A 25,482-nucleotide genomic window follows, 5' to 3' on the forward strand; every position below is an offset into this window, starting at 1 on the left:
CCATTTCCCAGCAGGAAAGAGGAAGGGGCTTTGTAGTCCTTCCAAGCCTCCCCCCCTTTTCTTCCTGTCAGGGGCCCAGCCTGGGGGGGCTCCCACTCGAGAAGCAAAGCAAAGAGGCTCCCTGTGGGCCTGTGGTAAGAGGCCTGCACCCCCCCCGCGCCCCCCTCCCCAAGAAGGAGGGGGGTTTCTCCTGGGCTGGGTGCAAAAGTCTGTTTCTAGGCTCCCCCCAGCAGGAGGAGGAGGAGGCCTGCAGCCATTGCACAGGCTGGGCTTTGCTGCCCCCCCTCCCCCTGCAATTCAGAGAAGGGGGCCTTTGAGGGGGGGGAGAGTGGAACCCCCCCCCCGTTGGCATTGTGAGGTTGCCAGGTTGGTGAGGGTGTGAAAATGTGCTTTGAGTTGGCCTGGAAGGGAAAGGGAAACCCTTTGGGAGATCATATATATATAAGAAAATAACTTTCTGAAAAGTTAGAACCCCAATCTGAATTGTGGGCTCTTTAAAAGCCTAACAGGACCCCCTTGATACCAGCATTCCTGGTTGGTTAAAATTTTTCTGAATCAAACCAGGAGCAAAGTTGGAGGGGGGGAAAAAGGGGGGGGGGAAATATCTGATGGCCAAGAAATAGAATGTGGATGAAATGGAAGATCTTTTCTGTTGGTGGCTGCTGGTCTTCCTTCTAAAACAGCTCTGGGAGAAATTCAAATCCTGTTGCCTCAACTTTTAAAACCACTTTTCTGCCGCCCCGCTTTTTATCAAATTCTGCAGTTTTCCTTTTTTTTTTTCTTTAATCAGATTTTTTTGGGGGGGAGAGCTCACAAAATGGCATAATTTCCTTTAAACATTTGCTTTATTTTTATCAGGAGTTCAGACCAGCAGTACTTTTTTTTTTAAAAAACTATCCTGAAAAATCAATATGCTGCAAGTGAATATTGAGCATCTTGAACGACAGATAATTGAAAGACTTTGGTTGATTAATCTCCCTGCTGTTTAAGTAACGTTTTTGAACAAACATGCACATCAGCAAATGGATGATTATATTTCACAGGCATATATATAGGGTATACTAACTTATGACATTGTTAGCATACCAAAACAACAATGGAAAAAGAAAAGTTTATCTGCATAAACATTACTTGAAAATAATCAGTGCTATGACAATTATTTACCCAAAGTTTTAAATACCCTAAATTTCACATGCGATAAAATTTTTTTCACTGATTATCTTGACTATCTAATGAATTCCTCATTCCCTCCCCCCTCCGTTGTTTAGAATTACCCCATTCCAGTTTTCCTAGTAATGATTGTATAACAATAAAATAAAGTGTGTTTTATGGATGATGCATTATATGAACAGGTTTTTTTTAAAAAAATGCTAGTATACAATATGCTTGGATATAGCTAAAGTGATCAGAACTTCAGATTAAATACTGAATATACTTATGAGTGAATGTGAGTTAAAATTCCTTTTACTCTTCTTTATTTTAAGGACACTCCTTTTCCAGGATTTTCCCAAAAGGTATGTTATGGCCTAAAATACAGATACTGAAATTTTGCTGCTTGTTTTCACTATTATATAAGACAAAAATAAGGGCTGATGATTTTAGCTTTATTGCTGGTGAATGGCACCTCTAAGCAAATATTTAATTAAAGGATTTATAAAAGGAAAATACTGAATCAGGAAACATGAATCTTCATGTGGAATTTTGCAATATATTTGCCGTGTTGCTAAATTAAGAGTACTGTTTTAGAGACAAAATAATCACACACAGGCTTTAAAAAGCAATACTTTTAATATACTGCCTTTGCTAAAAGTACCCAGTGTGTTGCACAAAGCAATAAAAGAATAGTATCATAAAGAAAAATAAGATAGTATGCGAAAATGTATATACTCGTCATAAAATCACAACAAACATGGAAAGCTGCAACAAAAAGAGCTACAATAAAAGGGACAAAGCTGGTTTGGCTTAAGAAACAAAGGGATCAAATATTTGCACAAAAGTTTTAAATTTTCCTTAGCAGAAACCGTTTTGAATAGCTCTGCTTAATAGAATTTCATTATCCGTTATTGAATTCCTTAGACATTGCTGACTGAAGAGATAGCCCCATTACTTCTTTTTGTGTGTCTGTGTCTATGTGTTTAGGAAATAACTTCAAATACAGAAGTGATTAAATATGGACCAGTATCATCTCAATGATGACAGCTCACTCCATTCTGAAATTCAGCTCCCTGAATTTTCTGGGAACCAGACTTTGGACTGTAGCGATACATTCAGCCATGATCTTTGTCCAGATATGAGAGACATGATTTATGCTGGACTGAACAATCTGGATGTGGATCCCAGCCTTTCAACGACAAACATAAACAGTGATTCATTGGAAGACAACCTGGACACCTTGTCTTTGTATTCAGTAAGAGACTGTGACTCTGCTAAACTCCTTGATGATTGTGACACAGACTCACAACCGCTATTGCAGGGTGAGTAATCCATTGCAGAGCTGGAGGTGGCCATATTTATAACTGACTTATTTTAGCTATGGATTCAGGTCTTTTGCCTTATTAAACTTTATATTATTTCAGCTAGCGTTCTTCAGCTGGATGTTTTCCAGAATGGTTGGGATTTCAACTGTCAAGAATTCTCAGCCAAGTATAAAGAAATAGCTGTGCCAGGAGGCTGTTTGCTAATTCTGTATTTTGTATATATAAAGCTAATGGAAAAAGGAGATGCTTGGCAACTGACTCATATTTATGACGGTTGCAGTGTCCTGGGGTCATGCGATTCGCTTTTGTGACCTTTTGACAAGCAAAGTCAATGGGGAAGCGAGATTCACTTAACAACCGAGTTACTAACTTAACAAGGGCAGTGATTCACTTAACAACTGTGGCATGAAAGGTCGTAAAAAGGGGGCAAAGCTCACTTAAATGTCTCACTTAACAGAAATTTTGGGCTCAATTTTGGTCATATGTTGAGGACTACAAGTAGCAATGGTAAAAGGAGAGGCAATTTTTACGTGATGACACCAAATTTTTAAACTGCTTTGTGGCATGTTCATAACAGTCTTTTTTGGCATCTGATGAAGATTTTATTCTCGATATTTTAAAAACTTCTGAATGTTTTTACATATTGAGACTGCTTTATACTGCTGCTGTTTTTATATCATGTCATTCTGCCGCCTTGCTTTTAATACAGCACTGTAGGTTTTATCCGGTTTTATTATGTGCACTTTTGCCATTGATGACTCTTTGTGTGTTATGCTACAGAAGTAACTGGCTACTAAGCAGCCTCAAAGTGTAATAAATGAATCATTGCCAGAATTTAGTTCTGCATGTATATATTAAGCCTTCATCTGTGGTTTGGAAACCGCCGGGGCTAAGCAAAAAACCAAACCACAGTATGGCATAGCATACCGTATGTAACATGAAACCATCCTGTGAGGCCTAATGTGGGTTCTTTGTTTTGGCTTAGCACGTCTATGAACACCACCTATATAATGTGTTAACCGTGGCTTAGTTTGTGGTCAAACAAATATTGTTTTGTACGTTTGACTGTCATCAATTCTGGAATAAGCATAATTTCTCTTGCCATTTTTGCAGTCCCTGATGTCTCCAAGGCTGCTTCTTCTCTGGCACACGGGATACAAAAAGTTGTATCTGAAACATTCTGGGGTCCTTTTGTGATGCCAGAAGCCTTTATTTGTTAGGTTAATCTTTACCACACTCCTCCAAGATAGGACAGCATCATATAAATCAGGGGTTCTCAACCTTGGCAACTTTAAGACTTGTGGACTTCAATTCCCAGAACTGAATTGAAGTCCACAAGTCTTAAAGTTGCCAAGGTTGAGAACCCCTGGTATAGATCAAGGGTCTTCAAACTTGGCCCTTTTATGACTTGTGGACTTCAACTCCCAGAATTCCTCATGCTGAGTCAGTTGTGAAGCCTCTGAATTTTGATCACGTGATCCCGGGGATGCTGCAACGGTCGTCAGCCTGAAAAACGGTCCCAAGTCCCTTTTTTCAGCGCCGTTGTAACGTCCAACTGTCACTAAACGGACTGTTGTAAGTCAGGGACTGCCTAAACCAGGGGTAGGCAACCTCGGCTCTTTTATGACTCATAATTCCTGCTGACTCAGGAATTCTGGGAGTTTGAAGTCCATGAGTCGTAAAAGAGCCGAGGTTGCCTACCCCTGGCCTAAACAGACACCCGAGACCATGCTGGTGAACTAAAAGTTGGTATTCCTCATTTAGAATTGGGGCTTTCCGCCCCTTCAGCACCGAAAGAAATGGAGCCAGGAGGCAGATCCGGTGCTGGCAGCGGAAAAAAAGGAAGACCCCAGCAGAACACGCTTCAAGCCGCTTTCTTGGACTGCAGCCTCTGTGGGAAGGTTTTCAGCAGCACCAGCTCCCTCAGCAAACACTACGTGACCCACAGCCAGGAACGGAAGCACGTCTGTAAGATCTGCGGCAAAGCCTTTAAGAGACAGGATCACTTGTAGGTATCTTTTCCACCCCAACAACTGAAGTGCTCTAGAAAAAATAAGCATTGCTGGCAAAATCTGCTCAGCGCCACGCAGGGGCTCACGAGGGGGCCCTCCAGAGTCCAAGGCGATCCCACTTTTCCTGTCCTGGAAAAGACAAAATCTGCCAGTTTAGGAGTCGCTCCGCTTAGTGGAGCTACTGTAGAACTGTCTAGCGTGCCAGATTTTCACATTTTGTACAGCGCTAGCTTGATCTGGATTCTAGGGACGAAGGGGCAGCTGAAGAACAGAAGACAGATTTTCTAATGCCTGGGGAAAAAAATTAGTCCTCTAATTCGGGGAGGGGGCAAAATTAATTTTCCCAAAGGGCCATTTGAAAAAGTGAGACTTGTGGAGGGCTGAACCAAGAGGGCTGTGAAGGTGTGCAAGTCTGCACCCCAAGCACGTATATAAATTGGGAAAAAATAGTAGGCACCTTCAGAAATAAAAGAAATCCACGCAGTCTGGGCAGAGAGCGCCAAAGGGCTGGATATGGCCCAGGGACCATAAAATGCCCAGGTCTCCTCTAACTGTTTGGAGGGTTCTGGCAAAGGGACAAGCCATAAAGAAGCTTAATTGCTAGCAAGTTTTTAATGCTACTTTCCTTTGGAACAGGATGGGTGGGAAACGATGACCCTTTAATGACTTGTGGACTTCAACTCCCAGAATTCCTGAGCCAGCAAGTCCACAAGTCATAGAGGGGCCATCGTTCCCCACCTCTGCTTTAGATTTAAAAAAAGCTCATTGTGTTAGAACAGTGGTTCTCAACCTTTTTAATGTCGCGACCCCCAACCGGTCGTAAGTCGAGGACTACTCAACTGGTGCAGCACCGTTTGCAGAATGGGACTTTTGGCGGGCTCAGCAGGGCAGAGACAGCCTGGACAATTCCTATTGGCTTTGGAAAGCCAATAGAATTAAACTCTATTCAAGAGAGTCTATTCTATTGGCTTTCAAAAGCCAATAGAATAAAAGGGAGGAGCACAGCTAAGGAAAAGGGGGAAAAAATGGCGGACTGCGTTGTTTGGCGACCCCCGTGAAATGGTCGTTCGACCCCAAATGGGGTCCCAACCCACAGGTTGAAAACCACTGTGTTAGAAGGCTGTGGTGGACTCTGTCACTTTGATTTGATTTAAACCTTTTTGAAAAAATACAAGGGCGAGTATTCTGCCCTATAAATTAAAATTATTGGGAAGGGACTGCTCATTCAGCCTTTCCTTCCTTATCGTTCTGCCCATTTCTGTGGTCAAAGCAGCTGAAGAAGCAGTAACCATAGAAGTACTTTTGGCCAATGCAGTGGATATATTCAGTACGAGAGGCTACACCATAATGCTCCCTTTTCTTGCATCGTCCTCAGTCTCAGCGTACGATGATGGGAGCGATTTTAGTATTGGAGAGCAATGAGGGTTAAGCCTAGACCAGTGGTTCTCAACCTGTGGGTTGGGACCCCATTTGGGGTCGAACGACCATTTCACGGGGGTCGCCAAATAAGGCTGTCCGCCATTTCCCCCGCCCCTTTTCTTTGGCCACGCCCCTGGCACCCAGTGATGTATAAGTGGTTGGGGGTCACCACAACACGGGGAAGTGTATTATGGGGTCGTGGCATTAGAAAGGTTGAGAACCACTGGCCTAGACCTTCTTTGCATGTTTCATGGTTTAATCTTTTTTTTTAATTTTTAATTTAAAAAAAAAAAAAACCATCAGGAGTGGCCACATGCTGACTCACCAAAAGACAAAGCCCTTCATTTGCATAGAACAAGGTTGCAATAAGAGCTACTCGGACCATCGATCGCTCCGCCGGCATTACGAAATGCATCACGGCTTGCGGCTGTTGAAAGACGAAGAAGCCTGTGAGAGCACACCGCCTTCCCACGACTCGCTCACCCAGATGGGACAGACCGGCTTGAGAGCCCCAGAAAACTTGGCTGCTCACCCAGACTCTCCAGGGCCCAACAATTCCATCCTGCCCAACCGAGACTTGCTGAGATGTATTGTCAGTAGCCTGGTGGGGCCAAAGCTGCCGTCCACCCCGTCGTCGTCTGTCGGACAGAGCGAAGCTGACCCCCGAGGACCCTTGCAACCTTGCAGCTCGGTCTACGGCCAGATTTCGTGTCTTCCCACCAGCACCACAGCGGCCAGAGAAACCCCCGGCGAGAAAGCCATGAAGGAGATTTACCCTTGCCAAAAGAACGTGCCTTCTTCCAGCATGTACACGATCATCAACACCGGGAATTTGTCGATACTGGGGCCCTCGGAAAGCCGTACAAATTTCCCCGACCGGCCTCCCCATTCGGAACGCGAGCTCCCTTTAGAAAGCAGCGCTTTGGAGTATTGGTCCAACAGCGGCGTCCCTCGTTTCCCCTTACTCCGAGGCCAGAAGGTCCCCACCACCACTCAGCAGCCGAGCGGCAGCGTCCAGTGGGCCAGAAATGCGCCCCCAGTTGGCACCAAAACCAAAGGACATGGTCTCTACGTGGCTCAACATGAGGCTTCTCAAGGGATGGTGGGGCCACCCCACGCGTTTGACTTCACGAGACTCAGCTTCGAGTGTCCAGATGCTATACCGTTCCCCCCGGCCCCTTTAAAGACCCAAGAAGAAGCTTCTGGAGAGGCCAAACTCAGATGCTTTGAAGAGACCTTTAGTCCAGTGGCCAGACTTTCGGACGTCCCAAAGCACAGCCTCCTTCAGAAGGGCGAGACCGTGCCACTCTTCCGGCCTCTCTTCGCGAAACCCCAGGAATCGTCTCTCAACCAGGACCAGGTGCAAGTCCAGAGTCATCTTTTCCAGAGGATCACCAAATCTCAACACATTGTGTCCCACACCAAGGTGCTGGCTCCGTCGAAGCTGGCAGCTGCGGGGGTCGAACCGGGGGGAGCAAAATCAGCTGCCCATGGCTTTCAGCAGCAGAAAGATTTGGGTCGCCCGGTGGCGCAGCCGATGGGGAACGACGGGCCTCCTTCGACGCCGTTTCAAGCAGACTTTCCATCTGATCTCGAAAAGCTGCCTCCGCCGTCTTTTCCGTCGTCTGCCGCACCCTCTGGAACCCCGAGTGGCACTTCTCATGCTAAGCACCCCCGGCCTTTGAAAAGATGTCTAGAGTGTAAAGACTTTCCCAGCCCTAGTCAGTCAGCCTCGTACGAAAACACCCCGGGAAACCACACTTACGGGAAGCCAAGGCAGTTGGAAAAAGACTCTCCTTTGCCAAGAAAGAAAGAGAAGACCAAGGCTTGCCCTAAGGAGTTGGGCAGCAAGGGACATTCTCGTAGCGGTAGACCCCGCCGGAAGGAAAAACCCAAGTTTGATATCGCGTCCATGGCTTCTCCCAGTCAAGTCGCCATGGCTTCCTTTTCTTTGCCCAGCACCTCATTTGATAGCGGGTCCAGAGCGAAGCCCAAGCTGACGATTTTCAACAGAATTCAGGCAAGTTTTTAAAGGCTTCTTTTTGAGAAATCAGAATAAGCTTCTGAAGAATAATTCTGTAGACAAAAGAAACCTGTTTGTATATGTGTTTCATTACTTTCTTTCTTTCTTCCTTTCTTTCTCTTTTTTGAAAAACACAGGGTGGAAATATCTACAGCTTTACGAATGCGATCAAAGAGGAATGCTTTTCCCCTGGGTGGTAAGCAGGGGTTTATTATGCTTTAATACTGCCAGAAATATTAGTGTGCGTACATGTCTGGGTGTGTGTGTGTGTGTATGTGTATACACACACAAGTACACACATTCACACGTATGTACGTACACACACCCACATATATACACACATACACACACACACACATACACATCTATAGCTATATCTGTCATCTATCAACATATATACATATATATGCATACATATATACATACAGAGAGAGAGAGAGGGAGAGAGACAATTGCAAATATAGTCACAAAACAAATATCCTTCACCGTAGTTGGATAAACAGTCAGAGATACACTCCTGCTTTTGTTCAAGTAATTTCGGATGTACTGGCCACGTTCCTTGATATTACTTCTATCTGACAAAGGTACCCAGAAATATAAGCCAGAGAGAGCTAAAACCTGGCCCATTAACAATAATTCTTAACTTTAGTGTGTCAGAGGCAGAATTTGGGAAAGTCCAGGCGGAAAGCTTATGCAAATATGAGGTTTCTGTTCCTCATGCTAATAAAACCGAGTTAGGTAAATAAGCCTCCAGCATTTAACGGATTATAATTCAGTACATATATGGGGAAGATACTCAGGAAGCAGGCAGACGATCGGCGCTTCCCAAGATGGCATTTCAAAAGTGATTTGTAAGAAGGCACACCCAGAAAAGGCCAAATCTGACTGGGCTGGCCCTCAGCAGCTCTCTGCTTCCTGGTTATTATCTCTTGCCCAGCCCTTCTTTATATATGATGCCCCAGTGAGTTTCCTTCCCCAGTTAGCGGTTCAGTGGCAAATGATCCATAGAAGGACTTCCCCCCCTCCCCCCCCCGACTGGCTTCAGAGGATCTCTAAAGTACCAGAACATAGTTAGGGTTGTAACATGGTTGGAGTACAAATCATAACATAGAAATTCAAGCTTTCTTATAACTACGTTTCTCACCTTGCTTACATCGATTGTTGCCAACAGTAGTAAGACTGAGGCAGATCTTGGAGACAGGAATGAGAAAGGGAACAGCTTTCGCTGTGCAACCTGCAATCAGCTGTTTTATACCGAAAGGGGCCTGAACAGTCATATGTGTTTCTATGGTGAGCAGTGGCAGTCTCCGGCAGGGAAGGAAAAGCAGCAGGTAAAAGGGGAAAAAAAAAATCACCTTGGTAAATGAATGTTTGTTACCGCCGATGCCGGAGTCGCGCATAAATAGGAGGAGGTCCTAGGGGAGAATGAATCTCAAATGTTTTAGTCCGTCTTCGTCTCGATTCTGCTCTCTGTGGGGCCCTTGGTGCTCTCTGAACTTGGTGGTTTTCCTGCAGACGTTTCATGACCCCGCTAGGGAGTGTCATCAGTGCTAGAAAGGAGTGGGGTTTGCAGTCTTTATAAACTGCACTCCCGTCTAGCACTGATGATGTTCCCTAGCTGGGTCATGAAACGTCGGCAAGAAAATCAGCAAGCTCAAAGAGCGCCAAGGACCCTACAGTCGTTGACATCCTCCTCCTCCTCCTCCCTTTCTTCCTTCTTCCCACCTTCTCCTCCACTCCACAAACCCCACTCCCTGCTAGCACTGATGATGTTACCTAGTTGGGTCGTGAAATGTCTTCAAGAAAACCACCAAGCTCAGAGAGCACCGAGGATCCCAGTCTTCCTCCTCTCCATAAACCACCCTCTCTTCTAGCACTGATGATGTTACCTAGATGGGTCATGAGAAAGCCACCAAGGACCCCACTGTTCAACCTTGAGCTACAAATATATCCTCTTTTATTGGTATTCTGCTCACTGCATTCCTTACCTTGGATCACCAGATCTTCCCTTAACATTTCTGGAAGAAGTCTGCATACTACACTTCTTATTTCTGAGCAGAGCTATTTTTTAAAACTCGAAACATTGGCAGGATGCCTTCAGCGAGATAAAATGTCATCTTTTGACATGCTAAGGACGGAGTGCTCCTTTCGTCCTTTTTTCTAGACTGTTGCCCTGTAGAACTCCTTTGGTATCAAGCTTTTTGTTTTGTTTTTTTACTGGTAAAAGCTCCAGGCAGCTAATAATCCATATAGAAAAAACAACAACCTACTGCATTAAAAAGGATGCTGAACATGCCAATGGGGATTAGGTGCAATTATCAATAAGATAATTGCACCTAATGCGTGTGAAATGCTTTGAATGTTGAGAAATTGCTATATAAATGCTAATAATTATTAATCCACAATCCAGTCTTTTGGCTATTTATCTGAACGTAGCCCAGCATGGTTATTACTTAGGGTTGGCTTCCGGGAAGGTATGATTAGAATTGAATATAATGAAATTTAACTGCCAGTTAAACGTATCTAGGATTATAGCTATAACAGCTTTGAAAGGGGGAATGTGAACCATTTGGGGTTTTTTTTTGTTTCATTTGGTAGTTCTTTCCAGGGTGGCGTGGTGATCTCGTGGTGAGGACTCTCGCCTCCCACTCGGAAGGCTGCGAGTTCAGTCCTAGTAGCGGAAGATATTTCTTCCTCAGGGCACAAAGAGAAAATACTTGCTGCAAACTGAACTTCCACGTAGGCATCAGGAAGAGCATCCAGCTAATAAACTCTCAGCCCCATTTAGTCACCCAGAACTCTACCCCCAAATTAAGGAATTACCAGGTTGCAGAAAGAAAAATAAAAAAAGTTATTTCTTTCCACTGGTTTTTAAATCTTAAAATATCTATTTCCAGATTAAGTCCTTTGGAAAGACCCATACAGAATCTGGGACAAAATTACAGGTAGCCCTCAACATACCACTTGTCATTTAGCGACCGTTCAAAGTTCCCCCAAAAGGTACTTCCAACCCAGTTACAACGCCCCTCCCCCCAGTTACCCCATTGTGTTTCAGGCACTAGGCGACCACCCCAACATTTATAGCCATTTGCAGAGAGTCCCACGGTCACCTGTCCGCAATTTATGACATTTTTGCCGAAAACCAGCGTTCTGATTTTGGGGCAAAAATGCCCCATAACAAACAAAGAGTTTGCTTAGCAATGAGTCGCTTAATGAGCATGGTGACTCATTCAACAACCACCACCATGAGGTCATAAAGTTGGACCAGTCATGTGATGACCCGCTTTACGACTCACAATTTATGACCATGACGGGCGGGCTCCGTTACGGCTGTAAGTTGAGGACCACTCGCAATTTGAAAGAATTAACCAGCGTTTGTATCGCCGCTTGTAGCCTTGTTGCTAGAATATATATTTCTTTTTTTTTATTATTTCCCTTAAGGCCTACGAGGCAGAGCAGTTCCAGCCTCAGAAGTGGCCCTTCCGGGCAGCCACAGACCGAGCTGTCCATCCCGAAATGAACAGGTCTTCAGAAGAGGGACCCGTGGCCCCTATAGTCATGCCTGTCTCTGTGCCCATAATGGCTGCCCACCAACAGCAAGTGGGTGGTGGTTTGTATTTTATTAATTTTAAGCTGCAAAGATAAATGAATTGTTTTAAGTTCTGGTTAATGTAGCAATTCATGGAACTTGACATGTCGTGCAGCAGTGTGTGTGAAGTTCCTCCCTGTGCAGAATTAGCCGTTTTGAAAAATTAAGAATTTATGGTTTTATTTTATTGCATAGTCTATAAAATGAGACAAAGAGTTGTGAATTATGGGCTCTTTTTTAATGAGCATTGTTTTTCCATACCTTATAGCTGATTGCATGGTATACAGGAATAGAATAAGAATAAGAATAAGAATAAGAATAGAATAGAATAGAATAGAATAGAATAGAATAGAAAATAGAATAGAGAATAGAATAGAATAGAATAGAGAATAGAATAGAATAGAAAATAGAATAGAATAGAATAGAATAGAAAATAGAATAGAATAGAAAATAGAACAGAATAGACTAGAAAATAGAATAGAATAGAATAGAAAATAGAATAGAATAGAGAATAGAATAGAATAGAAAATAGAATAGAATAAAAAATAGAATAGAATAGAAAATAGAATAGAATAGAATAGAATAGAATAGAATAGAATAGAATAGAATAGAATAATGAATGGAGTAGAGGAATAGAATTAGAATTAGAATAGAATTCAATTCCAGTTCAGTTCAATTCAATTTTTTATTGGCCAAGAGTGATTGGACACACAAGGAATTTGTCTCCGGTGCAGAAGCTCTCAGTGTTCATACAAGCAACAAGCAATTAAATCATGATTATAATCATAAAATTCATTCATCATAGATCATAAGATTCAACACTTATGGGGTACTAAATAAGCAATCAACATAAATCATACTAGGATACTAAATAAAACAATATAAATTGTAAGATACAAGCAACAAAGACTTAAATCTCCCAAATGTGCTGGAATTGTTAGAAGTATTTAGGCTTTGCTGTGTTTTTAGGGACATAAACATATCTGCAGTAGAGTTCCAGACTTAAACTAGGCCAATAGCTTTATTACTTTGTAACATGGGTAGTTCTCAACTTATGATTGATAATTTAGTTCGAAGTTACAACAGAGATACTTAAGACCCAGTTTCATTTATGGCCACTGCAGTGCCCCTCCTGTGGTTCATATTGTGAAGGCAGGACGAGAAGCAACGGATGGAAACTCATCAAGGAGAGAGGCAACCTAGAACTAAGGAGAAATTTCCTAACAGTGAGAACAATTAACCAGTGGAACGGCTTGCCTCCAGAAATTGTAGGTGATCCAATTCTGGAGGCTTTTAAGAAAAGATTGGACAGCCATTTGTCTGAAAGGGTATAGGGTCTCCTGCTTGAGCAGGGGCTGGAATAGAAGGTCTCTTCCAGTTCTGTTAATTCTGTTATCTTGGGTGGTGTACAATGTCATCATTATTTGCATATGCCCCCCAACAATCTGGGTCCTCATTTTTCCAACCTCAGAAGGATGAAAGGCCGAGTCAATCTTGACCTTTGTCAGGATCGAACCCCAGGCTGAGTTTGCCTGCAATACTTCAGTTAACCACTGCGCCACCAGGGCAAGATAGTAGTAGTAGTAAAGTTGGAAGGGACCTTGGAGGTCATCTAGTCCAACCCCCTGCTCGGGCAGGAAACCCTACACCCTTTCGGGCAAGTGTCTGTCCAGTCTCTTCTTAAAAACTTCCAGTGTTGGAGCATTCACCGCTTCTGGAGGCAGGCTGTTCCACTGATTAATTGTTCTCACTGTCAGGAAGTTTCTCCTTAGTTCTAGGTTGCTTCTCTCCTTGATGAGTTTCCACCCATTGCTTCTTGTCCTGCCTTCAGGTGCTTTGGAAAATAGCTTGATTCCCTCTTCTTTATGGCAGCCCCTGAGATACTGGAATACTGCTATCATGTCCCCCTTTGTCCTTCTCTTCGTTAAACTAAATATGCCCAATTCTAGCAACCGTTCCTTATATGTTTTAGCCTCCAGTCCCCTGATCACCTTTGTTGCTCTTCTCTGTACTCTTTCTAGCTCAAGAGAGTGCTGTAAAGCCCTATGGGGTGATATAGAAGACGAAACGTTAAATCCTATTGCTATCTTCTAAGGGATATATATGCCTGCAAGGCTGGCTGCGCCCACGCTGCAGATGGAGCTTGCCAGGGAAACGATTGAGACACAGTGATTTGCCTCAAGCTACCTAATCTATGACCCGGTTGTGATGCAGTTCACCAGCATCCTGATTTGAGCTCAGCCATGTTTATGTCACAAGTCAAGCCCTAAAGGAAGCAGGCCACACGTAGGCCATCGCTTCTCCTTTCGGTTGGACCCAGCCGTTCTCCCGGCCTCTTGGCTCAGCTTCTTCAGTCCCTACACAGGGATTTCTCATGTCTCTTCTGTCCCTCCTAAAGAAAACTGGAACCATCGCCTTCTCGGCAGATATGGTAGGACTGCTGCTGAGTAAAACAACAGTGGAGGAGTAGAAGCCTCCATTTTATAGCCGTTTAATAGGTAAAACCACAAAACGGTGCGTTTCCAAGGCTCTCCGTATTAAGCAGCACTAGGTCTTATTAATGCTAGGTGAGAAAGTGAAGTCCTAAGTCAGTGATGAGGAACTGTGGTCCCTTTATGACTTGTGGACTTCAACACCCAGAATTCCTGAGCCAGCCATGCTGGCTCAGGAATTCTGGGAGTTGAAGTCCACATGTCATAAAGGGGCCATAGTTCCCCCACCCCTGCCTCAAGTCAACATTTATAGATAGAAAGGCTGTAGCTGGAAGAACAGCATAGTGATGTCACAATCCCGTCACCAACGGAGTTGGCATTTTCAGTTTCCCTTCAGGATTGCAGCTTCCAACCTTCTTTAAAGGACTTTTTTTTTAAAAAATGAAAACTAGGCTGTAGCAGTAATTCTTTTTTATTTGGCTATTGATTCCCCCCCCCCCTACAGTTATTCACTGTTGAGATTCTGAAACCCAGGCGGTACAGATAAAGGATTTTCTGAATAGCTCCGACAGGCTACAATTCCTGGCATTCTCTGGGGGAGAGAACATTTAATATGATATCAAACTCGATAGATCATGTGAAGTATTAATACCACTCTTTAATGCCTTGGTAAGGCCACACTTGGAATACGGCATCCAGTTTTGGTCACCACGATGTAAAAAAGATGTTGAGACTCTAGAAAGAGTATAGAGAAGAGCAACAAAGATGATTAGGGGACTGGAGGATAAACATATAAGGAACGGTTGCTAGAATTGGGTATGTCTAGTTTAACGAAGAGAAGGACAAGGGGGGACATGATAGCAGTCTTCCAATATCTCAGGGGCTGCCCCAAAGAAGAGGGAGTCAAGCTATTCTCCAAAGCTCTGGAAGGCAGGAAAGAAGCAACGGATGGAAACTAATCAAGGAGAGAAGCAACCTAGAACTAAGGAGAAACTTCCTGACAGTGAGAACAATTAACCAGTGGAACAACCTGCCTCCAGAAGCAGTAAATGCTCCAACACTGGAAGTTTTTAAGAAGAGACTGGACAGCCATTTGTCCGAAATGGTGTAGGGTTTCCTGCCCGAGCAGGGGGTTGGACTAGATGACCTCCAAGGTCCCTTCCAACTTTACTATTATTATATTATTATATTATATTATTATATTATATTTGCTGCTATGGCTAGATCTTGGTTGTCGTTTGCTTTGGTAGGCGAATGTCAATAAAATCTTTGGTTATCGGGATTGTGTGACGGTTTGGGTATGTGTAGGTTTGAGAAAGAAACATAATTTGCCAGTTTGGTCTAAGGATTAAGGCACTGGGGTAGAAACCAGGAAACTGTGAGTTCTAGTCCTGCCTCAGCCCTGAAAGCCAGTTGGGTGAGTTTGGGCGACTCACAAGGAGACGGTGAGTTCCAGTCCTGCCTTAGGCATGAAAGCCAGCTGGGTGACTCAACCCAATCCACCTGACAGGGTTGTTGTAGGGAAAATAGGAGGAGGAGGACAACGTGTTGGATATAGTGAATGAGTTATTTGTAAAAAATAAGGTGGGATACAATTAAATAAAACAATTTTAAGACACATCATAAAAGTTGAAGCAGACTTATGTTTTGTCATTCGGGAGAGCAGCATTAGAACTAGCATAAAACACGTAAGGATTTTGACTAATCATTGGAGAAACTTCTTAGAGCGGCATGGTGGCCTCACAATCGGGAAACTGTGTGTTCAATCCTAGGTAGCAGCAGATATTTCTCTCTCTGGGCACAAAGAGAAAATGCCTGCTGCGAACTCTGCATAGGTGTCAGGAAGGGCATCCAGCCAATAAACGCTCAGCTCCATTCAGTCGCCCTGACTCCACCCCAATGCGAGGGATTACAGGGTCGTTAAAAAGAAAAAAAAGTAGGAGAAGCTCTTTAAGTCAAAGCTGTTTGACAGTGTAAGAGACAACCTGGGTACACTTGATTCTAGAGAAACCAAAGCCGAGGCTGGACTGGATCCTATAATCGCGGGATCCCCGCCGTGTAGCATTCCCACTTACAAAACACCGTGATTCTCGTAGTCTTTGATAGCTTGAACAGTTGGGACAAAGATGCCGTACTCCTTCTAAGGCAGTGGTTCTCAACCTGTGGGTCGGGATCCCATTTGGGGTCGAACGACCATTTCACGGGGGTCGCCAAACAACGCAGTCTGCCATTTTTCCCCCCCTTTTCCTTAGCTGTGCTACTCCCTTTTATTCTATTGGCTTTCGAAAGCCAATAGAATAGATTCTCTTGAATAGAGTCTAATTCTATTGGCTTTCAAAAGCCAAAAGGAATTGTCCAGGCTGTCTCTGCCCTGCTGAGCCCGCCAAAAGTCCCATTCTGCAAACGGTGCTGCACCCGTTGAGTAGTCCTCGACTTACGACCGGTTGAGTAGTCCTCGACTTACGACCGGTTGGGGGGGGTCACGGCATTAAAAAGGTTGAGAACCACTGTTTTAAGGATACACCACCGTGCAGGCTGCCTTGATTTTTTCTTCTTCCAGTTAATCAATCAAAGTGCCTGGGCTCCTTATCTCTTGGGTCAGGTGAACGAGAAGGAAAGCCAGGATGATAAAGATCTTCAGGAAGGCATGCCCCCCAAGAAGAAGAAGAAGAGGGCTCATCCCAAATCCCTGCTCATCCCACCACCTGCTGGGAGTGAGATTCAATCTGGTCCCGGAGGATGCTACCAGAGTAACCTGCGCTCACCTGTCTTCCTCATGGACCATTTTCTTCAAGGCTTAATGCAGTTCTCTCCGTACACACCACCCCCAATGCTCAGCCCCATTCGGGAGGGCTCTGGCCTCTACTTCAACACTCTCTGCTCTGCTTCTACAAATCCCACTCCTGCCTCCATGTACGCCTCTGTTTTAGGTAATTGCTCATCCTCCTGACACCTTTGCATAAAACTGCCCAATAAATGCACTATTTGTATTGCCCCCCCCTCTCTGTGTCATTCTCTCTCTGTCATTCATTTCTTCTCTCTCTCTCTCTCTCTCTCTCTCTCTCATTCTCCCTCATTCTCTCTTTCTGTCATTCTCTCTGTCATTCATTCCCTCTCTCTCTCTTTCTCTCTTTCTGTCATTCTCTCTCTGTCATTCATTCCTTCTCTCTCTCTCTCTCTCTCTCTCTCTCATTCTCCCTCATTCTCTCTTTCTGTCATTCTCTCTGTCATTCATTCCCTCTCTCTCTCTTTCTCTCTTTCTGTCATTCTCTCTGTCATTCATTCCCTCTTTCTCTCTTTCTGTCATTCTCTCTCTGTCATTCATTCCTTCTCTCTCTCTCTCTCTGTCATTCTCTCTCTGTCATTCATTCCTTCTCTCTCTCTTTCTGTCATTCTCTGTCATTCATCCCTTCTCTCTCTCTCTCTCTCATTCTCTCTGTCATTCTCTGTCATTCATTCTCTCTCTGTCATTCTCTGTCATTCTCTTTCTGTCATTCTCTGTCATTCATTCTCTCTCTCTCTCTCTCTCTCTGTCATTCTTTCTGTCATTCTCTCTCTGTCATTCATTCCATCTCTCTCTCTCTCTCTCTCTCCATTTATTTCTTTCCCCAAGAAGAGCATAGTTCTATCTCTGTAAACTTTATTCATCATAGCTATTGATAACAGTTACCCTGTGGTAAGGTAGGGCGGCCAATAAAGTTTATAAATATTGAAAATGGTCTAGCCTCACTGAACACCTGCATTTTTATCTCTCTTTTTTTTGTTTTTGTCCTTTGGAGGTTTTTTTTTTTTTTTAATCATTTTGAGAAAGTTTTGTGATTGAACCTGTAAACGAGCAGTGAGAAATAGAAAAAAACCGTACGGGTCCCATCCTGCTGCCGAGGTTGCAGCTGACAAAAAGATTCATAAAAGTTGATTTCGTTTTTTAACTTGTGCTTTTATTTTTAGATGGAATGGATGGAGCTCTTCTATTCTCCCTAGTGAAAGATACTACAAAAATTAACATAGAACCGTAAGTGAAATGGCGATAGTTCTTAATCAATGGACGCAATAACATCTTACATTCTCCCCTTTTTAAGGATCTGTAGCAAGCACGATATTTAGGCTGTGGTAACTATTCTTCCGGGTTTTACATCTCTTTTCTGTCCTTTCAGGCACATTAACATTGGGAGCCGGTTCCAGGCAGAGATCCCTGATCTCCAAGACAGATCAAATCTAGAGGACTACGAGCACCCAGCCTCACTAGTCTGGAAGCCCTGGGGGGACATCGTCACCAACAAGGAAACCCAGAAAAGAGGTGCATTGACAGTTTTGCCTCTTTTTGAGACTCTTCCCACCCCACATGCAGACTCTTCTTTTACTTCTACAGGTAGTCCTCAACTTATGACCCCAATGGACCCCCAGTTTTCCGTTGCTAAGTGAAAAAAATTTGTTAAGTGAGTTTTGCCCCGTTTTACAGCTTTCCTTGCCACAATTGTTAAATTAATCACTACAAGTTACTAACTTGTTAAGTTAGTAACACGGTTGTTAAGTGAATCCAGCTTCTGCATGTCCGAAGGTCGCAAAAGGAGTTTGCATGACTCCAGGACATAAATAAGAGTCAGATGCCAAACGTCCGAATTTGGATCACCTGACCCTGGGAATGCTGCCGCGGTCGTAAGTGTGAAAAAACGGTCATAAGTCACTGTTTTCAGTGGCTGTTGTAATTTTGAACCGTCACCAGATGAAACTGTTGTAAGTTGAGGACCATCTGCATGCTATTGTAATTGCGATTCCCGGCCGAGCAGAACGTGACGTCTCCTTAAAACAAATTATCCTTCTAAAAACAAAATTCCTTTGCAGTGGCAGATCTGCTAAAGCTGGCCTGCTCCAGCGCGATGCCAGGCGGAGGAACCAATTTAGAACTAGCCATACATTGTCTGCATGAAGCCCAAGGAAACATTTTGGTAAGATGGAGGCTTTTTTTTTTTGCCACGTGTGAAAAACCCTGTTTCCTCTTTCAAATGAACAATTCTAGGGAATCACTTAATGGTAAGGCTGCTTCTTGCGGAGAGCGATTAGGAGTCGTTGGTTGGGGGCACACATTGCAGGAAACCTGGTTTGTTAAACAGGCCGTTTTAGCCAGCTGCATTCAGAATACTGCACCATATTGTGGTATATTAAACATAGTGGTTGATGGCACGTGTAATAACCCAAAAGCAAATGAATCGTATTAAAGCTTAGCATAGTGCATACGCCCATATCATCTAAACAGGGTGGGGAACCTTGGCTCTTTTATGATTTGTGGACTTCAACTCCCAGAATTCCTGAGCCAGCTGTGCTGAGGGGAAAGGGAGAGGTTTCCAAGCTGAGCCATGCTGGCTGAGGAATTCTGGGAGTTGAAGTCCATGAGTCATAAAAGAGCCAAGTTTGAAGACCCCTGCTCTAAAGGTACAAACCAGAAGTTCCACCGGATGTAGAGTTGGTCTATAGCAGGGGTAGGCAACCTTGGCTCTTTTATGACTGGTGGATTTCAACTCCCAGAATATCTGAGCCAGCCGCGCTGAGGGGAAAGGGAGAGGTTGCCATGCTGAGCCATGCTGGCTCAGGAATTCTGGGAGTTGAAGTCCACCCATCTCCGAGTGGCCAAGGTTGAAAAATACAGGCCTAGGCCAGGGGTAGGCAACCTTGGCTCTTTTATGATCGGTGGACTTCAACTCCCAGAATTCCTGAGCCAGCCACGCTGAGGAGAAAGCAAGAGGTTTCCAAGCTGAGCCATGCTGGCTCAGGAATTCTGGGAGTTGAAGTCCACCAGTCATAAAAGAGCCAAGGTTCCCCACTCTTGTTCTAAGATTTCCCCGACTGCTTCTATTCAACAAGAGTTCATGAGCGTCTTCTCTAAAAATTCTAGGAAGCGCTGGAGATGATGCTACTCCAAGGGCCACAGAAGCCTCCTGGCCATCCTCTGGCTAACTACCATTACTCAGGTAAACGACGACGATGACCTTAGTTGGTCAGGATATAGCCAAGGTGTTAAGATAAAATTAAATAAATTTAATAAATAAAATTATTTATTTAATAAATAAATAAAATTAAAATTTAGGAGCTGGAGCAGTGGGGTCGTGCAGTGTGCCAGAACACACAATTGTGGTTGATTGGGTTGCTGTGGCTATGGAGAGGGTATTTCTCCCTCTCATGTGCCCTGTGTGCTCTGTGATTTACCTCAGGATGCTCCTGTTTGCCTGGCAAAATTAAGCCAAAGGGAGGCAATAAAAGAGGTTCATTTCACAGGGGCGATAGGCCGTTGAAGGGATTGCCTCTATTGCTAATTTGTTTCTTCTTGGAATTCCAGGTTCACATCTGTGGACTCCTGCTGAGAAGCAGTTGTTCAAGAAAGCCTTTGCCTTGCACAAGAAGGACTTCTACCTCATACAGAAGAAGGTAGCCTTTCCACCAAGGACAGCTTTTATTTCCTCTTTCAAAAAACATGTCCTTTGTTCGGAATACTCTAGCTTTTTTTTTCTTCCCTTTACAGCCCATCAGTTGTTCCAAGGGTGCACAGCTCAGTGCTCATTTACACTGGAGTAGTTGAGGTTATTTTCTGTCACAAGTAGACCTCGACTATTCGTTCAGTGAACATTCAGAGTTGTGACGGCACTGGAAAAAAAAAAACTTGACTTAGGACCGTTTCTCACACTTACGACCGTCGCAGCCTCCCCTCAGTCACATGATCAAAACTCGGACGCTTGGCCACTGGCTCGTACTGAACGACAGTTGCTGTGTCCCGTGGGTCACGTGATCGCCTTTTGCGACCTTTGGACAAGCAAAGTCAAGGGAATTCACTTAACAACCGGGTTACTAACTTAACAACTGCCACAACTGTGGCAAGAAAGGTCGTAAAATGGGGCAAAATTCACTAAGCAACTTGTCTTGCTTAGCAGTGGAAATGTTGGGCTCAGTTCTGGTCGTAAGTTGAGGACTGTCTGTGCCTGAATCGCAATCTGATCTCAAATCTTTTTTGAAGACGGAAGGTGTGCCGAGAAAGACAGCAGTTCCATCTTGTTTGGTTTAGCAGTTTCAAATGACTCCTCCTGTTTTGGCCGTATTGAAATTATTTCTTCTTTCCTCCTCCTCCTCCTCCAATAGATACAGACTAAGACTGTTTCTCAGTGTGTCGAATACTACTATAGTTGGAAAAAAATATTAAAATTCGACTGCAACCGAGCGCCAGTGGGAGAAAAGAGAGCCAGGACTGAGCAGGATGAGCTAGAATTGGATGAAGAAAAGGTAGAACAAGTTTGAAAAGTTGGTTGGGGACGACAGCTGAGATTTAGGATTTTAAAAAAGCTACATTTCCCCCTCTTTTCCTGTACCCAGTGCTTACTTTAGAAAACTGCAGCCAATTTTCACGGTCATGCAGGGGGAGATTTCCCCAGTCTGTTTCTCTTTCCCTTTCCTGAAGCTGTCGGAATAAATATTTGTCTGTAAAAATTCGTGGCATTTTTCCGTATTTGTATTTTGCAATCTGGAAAGTGGTTCTTTCCACACCATTGCAGCTTGTTGACTTTCAGGGTAAAAGTTGTGACAGCTCCTTTGGGCTGCTCATAACTGTTAAGCACAGTGACCGCCTCCTAAATTAGAAGTGACTGTACTGTACCCATTTGAAGATTGCACCCTGCAGTTTTCCAGAAAGGGCTGGCGAATTTATTTTTTAATCCTTAAGATATAAATGGAGGCTTTCGGGAAGCCGAACCCTGTCCTAGAGCCCTGTTCCAAACATAAACAAAATTGAAGGCGAATATACGTGTCCCGGGATAATAATATTGCAGGAGCCAATCTGGATCAGTCACCAGGACCAGAGGTTTCGTCTTCCGAATTTTGGGACTCGTGCTGGTGCCGTCCTCGGGGAACTTCTCTCTAGCAGAGTGCGTTCTTTGGCCTATTAAGTGCCTCACCCCTCACACAAGAGCCCAAAGCACAATCCGACCCAGATTGGATCCTGCAATCAACAAAACTGTGAAATGCAAAATCCATCTGGCTATTGTAAGAATGCCAGTTTGAAACGTCCTACGATTGATTAAATGCATCGGTAATGACAGTTTTCCATTTATTGATTTATTGATTGGTTGATGTACAAATGATTCTGATACTGGTGCACCTGTGTGGCAGATAAGCACAGGATTTGATGATTGTATTTTTCAGCTTTTTTTCCTGGGATCGACAGGAAACAAGCTCTGTGTTCTTTGCACCTGTTAACCATCCTGAATAAAAACAGGACTGTAGCAGGTAGCAGTGGACCAAATCCCCCGTTCACACAGTCTGCCGTTTATTTTACTAAGTACTAAACCAATCGTGTGATTCAGCTTAATCTCTGCTTTGCTCCTGACAACTACGTTCATGTCTGCAGAGATTGATAGATGCATTGCATTAATGTTTTTATTGCACGGGTCCTATATTGTGTTTTTGGCACGCTTCTTGTGTGAAAATGCTTTCAGAACACTTTGTTGGCTTTGCCAAAACATAGTGGGATGAAATGGAAGTCCATTTTCCCAAAGAGACTTGCTTAGCATCCTCTTCTCAAATTAATTTATCTTAAAATCAATCTTTCACTCTGGCTTTGATGTAATTGTTTCAGCTTTGCTTGGGTCATGTTGTGGTCCTCGCCCTTACAGGTAGTTCTCGACTTATGACCGGTTGCTTAGCAACCGTTCAGTTATGACGGACGCCCCCCCCTCCCAAATGGTACTTACAACCCAGATTAGAAGTTCCAACAGCCTGGGAGCCCCCCCCCCTCAGTCACATGATTCCATTTTGGGTGTTCGGCATTATCTCAGTCACGTGACTGAGATGTATGACTTTTTTTTTTTGCCAGAAACCAACGTTAACTTTTGGTTTCTGGTAAAAAACAGACATTGTGGACAATGGGGTCCACTTAACAACCAGGTATTCTGCAGATTCATTTACCCACTACTGCACAAAAAGTCATAAAGTCGGGTCAGGCCCGTGACGGCCCCTTTAACAACCAGCACAACTTAATGACCATAATTCCAGGCTCCATTAAGGTCATAAGCTAATGATGGCCAGAACGGTCTTTCTTTCTGGCTTTCACATGGCTTTTTAGGGTTATTGTATTGATCTATTGAATAATAGTTTGGGGCGATGGTGCTTTTAATTAAAGGTTCCGTCTGAACATTTCTCAAGTAACGTTTATCATTGGAAAGCAAATGAACTGCGAGTAATTAAAGCCACCCATGGATATTCCATGACTTGCAGATTGTATGCAGCCCCAAGAAGAGGCACTGCCACCTGCCTGAACAGGAGAATAAGCTGAAGTCAGGACTTACAAAAAGCAGCGCAGGGGGCCTTCAGCCCAACCAGCCCAGAGGACGTTCCAAGATGACCCCAGAGCGCAGGCATTCAGGGTGTCTTCCCTTGTAAGATTGCTCCAGGTAGTACTGCATCTTGTTCAAACCTTTTGACGGTTTTGGGCGAATCGTGTTTGGTTTATCTGCGTTAATCTCTAAAAGAGCGCTCCCCGCGCTTCCCCGTTTGTCGTGTTAACGGTCACTGTGCTGTGGCACCTCAGAAGTTTTGCCTTCATCTGATGGCCTTGGTCCATGAGCATCAGAAAAAGCTGAGCAAAGAGAGCCTGTTTTAATTTATTTTTTTAATTTTTATTAGTTTATTTTATTTGTTATTTTATTTTCGTCCCGTCCGTTTGTCATGACTCTGGTCAGCTTATAATTAAAAAAAAACCACATTTTACATTTGAATACTAAAAAAAATTTTTTTTAAACAATAAAACAAATATATCAACAAAGGGCAGCCAAGATACTTGGCCAGTTAACAAGACAGCGAGCTCTCCATACTCGGAATACAGCCAGGTTTTAGACCTTAAAAAAAGGCTAACAAGGGTTGGAGCCACTCTTAATTTCCAAGGGAGGGATGTTCCATAGAGCAGGGGCCACTGCAGAAGAGGCCCTGCTTTCTCGACCCCTGCCAGCCCTGACATTCGTTGGCTGACGGGAATCTGAACCTGCCTGTTCTGCTCAACTATTGTATGGTAGGGGGTCTTGTGGGGGAAAAGTGATCGCTTTGGTACCCCAGTCCCAAGCCGTGTAGGGGTTTAAAGGTGCCACCAGTTCCTTGAATTTATTTATTTATTTATTTTTAGAATTATAAGCTGCCCACCCCCAGAGGACTCTGGCGGCTAACAATAAAACCATAAACATAACAAAACAAACAGTAAAGAACAGTCATCCAGGGATCAGTTATAAACCCAGGCCTGGCGGAAAAGCCAGGTCTTAAGCAGCTTGTTGAAAAACCAACCTGGTGGAGCGGTCCTAACTCCGGGGAGCTGGTTCCAAGAGGTGGGCGCCATCGACAGCAGAAGGCCCTCATCCACGCCCCGCCAAATGGCACTGCTTTGCCGAGCAGGTACCTGAGGAGGCCCAGCCTGTGGGATCTAATCGGACGAAGGAACTATGATGTAGTAGGGCCAGTTGTTCCTCAACCTTTCTAATGCTGTGACCCCATAATACAGTTCCCATGTTGTGGTGACGCACCCAACCACTTATAAATTCACCGGGTGCCCAGGGGTGTGGCCAAGAAAAGGGGGATAAAATTGGCAGACAGCCTTGTTTGGCGACCCCCGTGAAATGGTCGTTCGCCCAAAATGGGGTTCCCGACCCACAGGTTTGAGAAGCACTGTAGTAGGCGGTCTCGCAAATGCCTGGCCCTGGGCCATATAGGGCACCCAGAAAACACACCAGTAAGCAAATGCATCTCACGCAGAATGGTGTTACCACGTGCTCCATATCTGCACTTGTCCTGTCTGTCTGTGGAGAGAGACTGTACATCTGAAAAGTGCTGTCCTCTATTTACCTCTAGGTGTTTGAACAAGATAAAAAGTCGAGAAACGCTCACATGAAGCGCCATCAGCCTTCCAGGAGCAAATGGAGCCGATGAAAAGATTAAGTGGCCCATCAAGCACTTGAAAAACGAACCGAAGAAGGAAGGTAAAACCTTGGCATGGATTTCCTCCCGGGTAAACTGTTAAGGAGAATTTCGTGGTAAGTGCTGTTAAAACTACTGTATGCCCAGAAAAATGGGAAAAAAAAATCAGGTTTTCTTTTAAATTATGTTTAACGCTGCCAATAGATAAACGATTCCTAGGGCTGCTTTGGCATCCCTGGGTCTGAGTTAGTTCAAATGGGAGGCCAGCTACATCGGAAAAGATCATCCATCCCTCACTACAGTTATTGAAGGCCAGAGTTTGACATCCTGGGCAAGTAGGTAATTCATGTATAATTTTGACACGATTCCAGTGTCCTCAGCTTCCACTTTACTCTAGGAAACAGTTTTCTCAATCCACCTTGACATTTTTACGGCATGTTGGATTCAATCCCAGAATTCCACAGCCACAAATCGTTGCTGGCTTGGATTCTGGGAGTTTGAAGTCCCATGCCTTAAAATAGTCAAGGTTGAAAACACTGCTCTAGGAAAAGCTGAATAAGTTGAAGGCAGGGAAATCACTGGGACCCATGGACAG

General features: G+C 44.1%; 1 protein-coding gene across 1 annotated transcript; it reads left to right on the top strand.

Moving 5' to 3' along the window:
- Positions 1 to 23,331, top strand: ZNF541 (zinc finger protein 541). The gene is given in 17 exon segments (XM_039369211.1): positions 1 to 134; positions 1,485 to 1,514; positions 2,140 to 2,474; positions 4,242 to 4,485; positions 6,212 to 7,928; positions 8,069 to 8,127; positions 9,103 to 9,262; positions 11,373 to 11,531; positions 16,555 to 16,882; positions 17,901 to 17,964; positions 18,107 to 18,249; positions 18,795 to 18,898; positions 19,843 to 19,918; positions 20,284 to 20,372; positions 21,078 to 21,218; positions 23,205 to 23,263; positions 23,265 to 23,331. Coding segments are annotated over 15 exon segments (3,714 nt in total). The 5' UTR covers positions 1 to 134; positions 1,485 to 1,514; positions 2,140 to 2,170.
- Positions 23,332 to 25,482: the final 2,151 nt, after the last annotated feature.

This window comes from Crotalus tigris, unplaced genomic scaffold, assembly GCF_016545835.1.
Source record: "Crotalus tigris isolate CLP2741 ecotype Arizona unplaced genomic scaffold, ASM1654583v1 scf7180000020990.9691751010:1144802, whole genome shotgun sequence".
In the NCBI taxonomy this organism is placed as follows: Eukaryota; Metazoa; Chordata; class Lepidosauria; order Squamata; family Viperidae; genus Crotalus; species Crotalus tigris.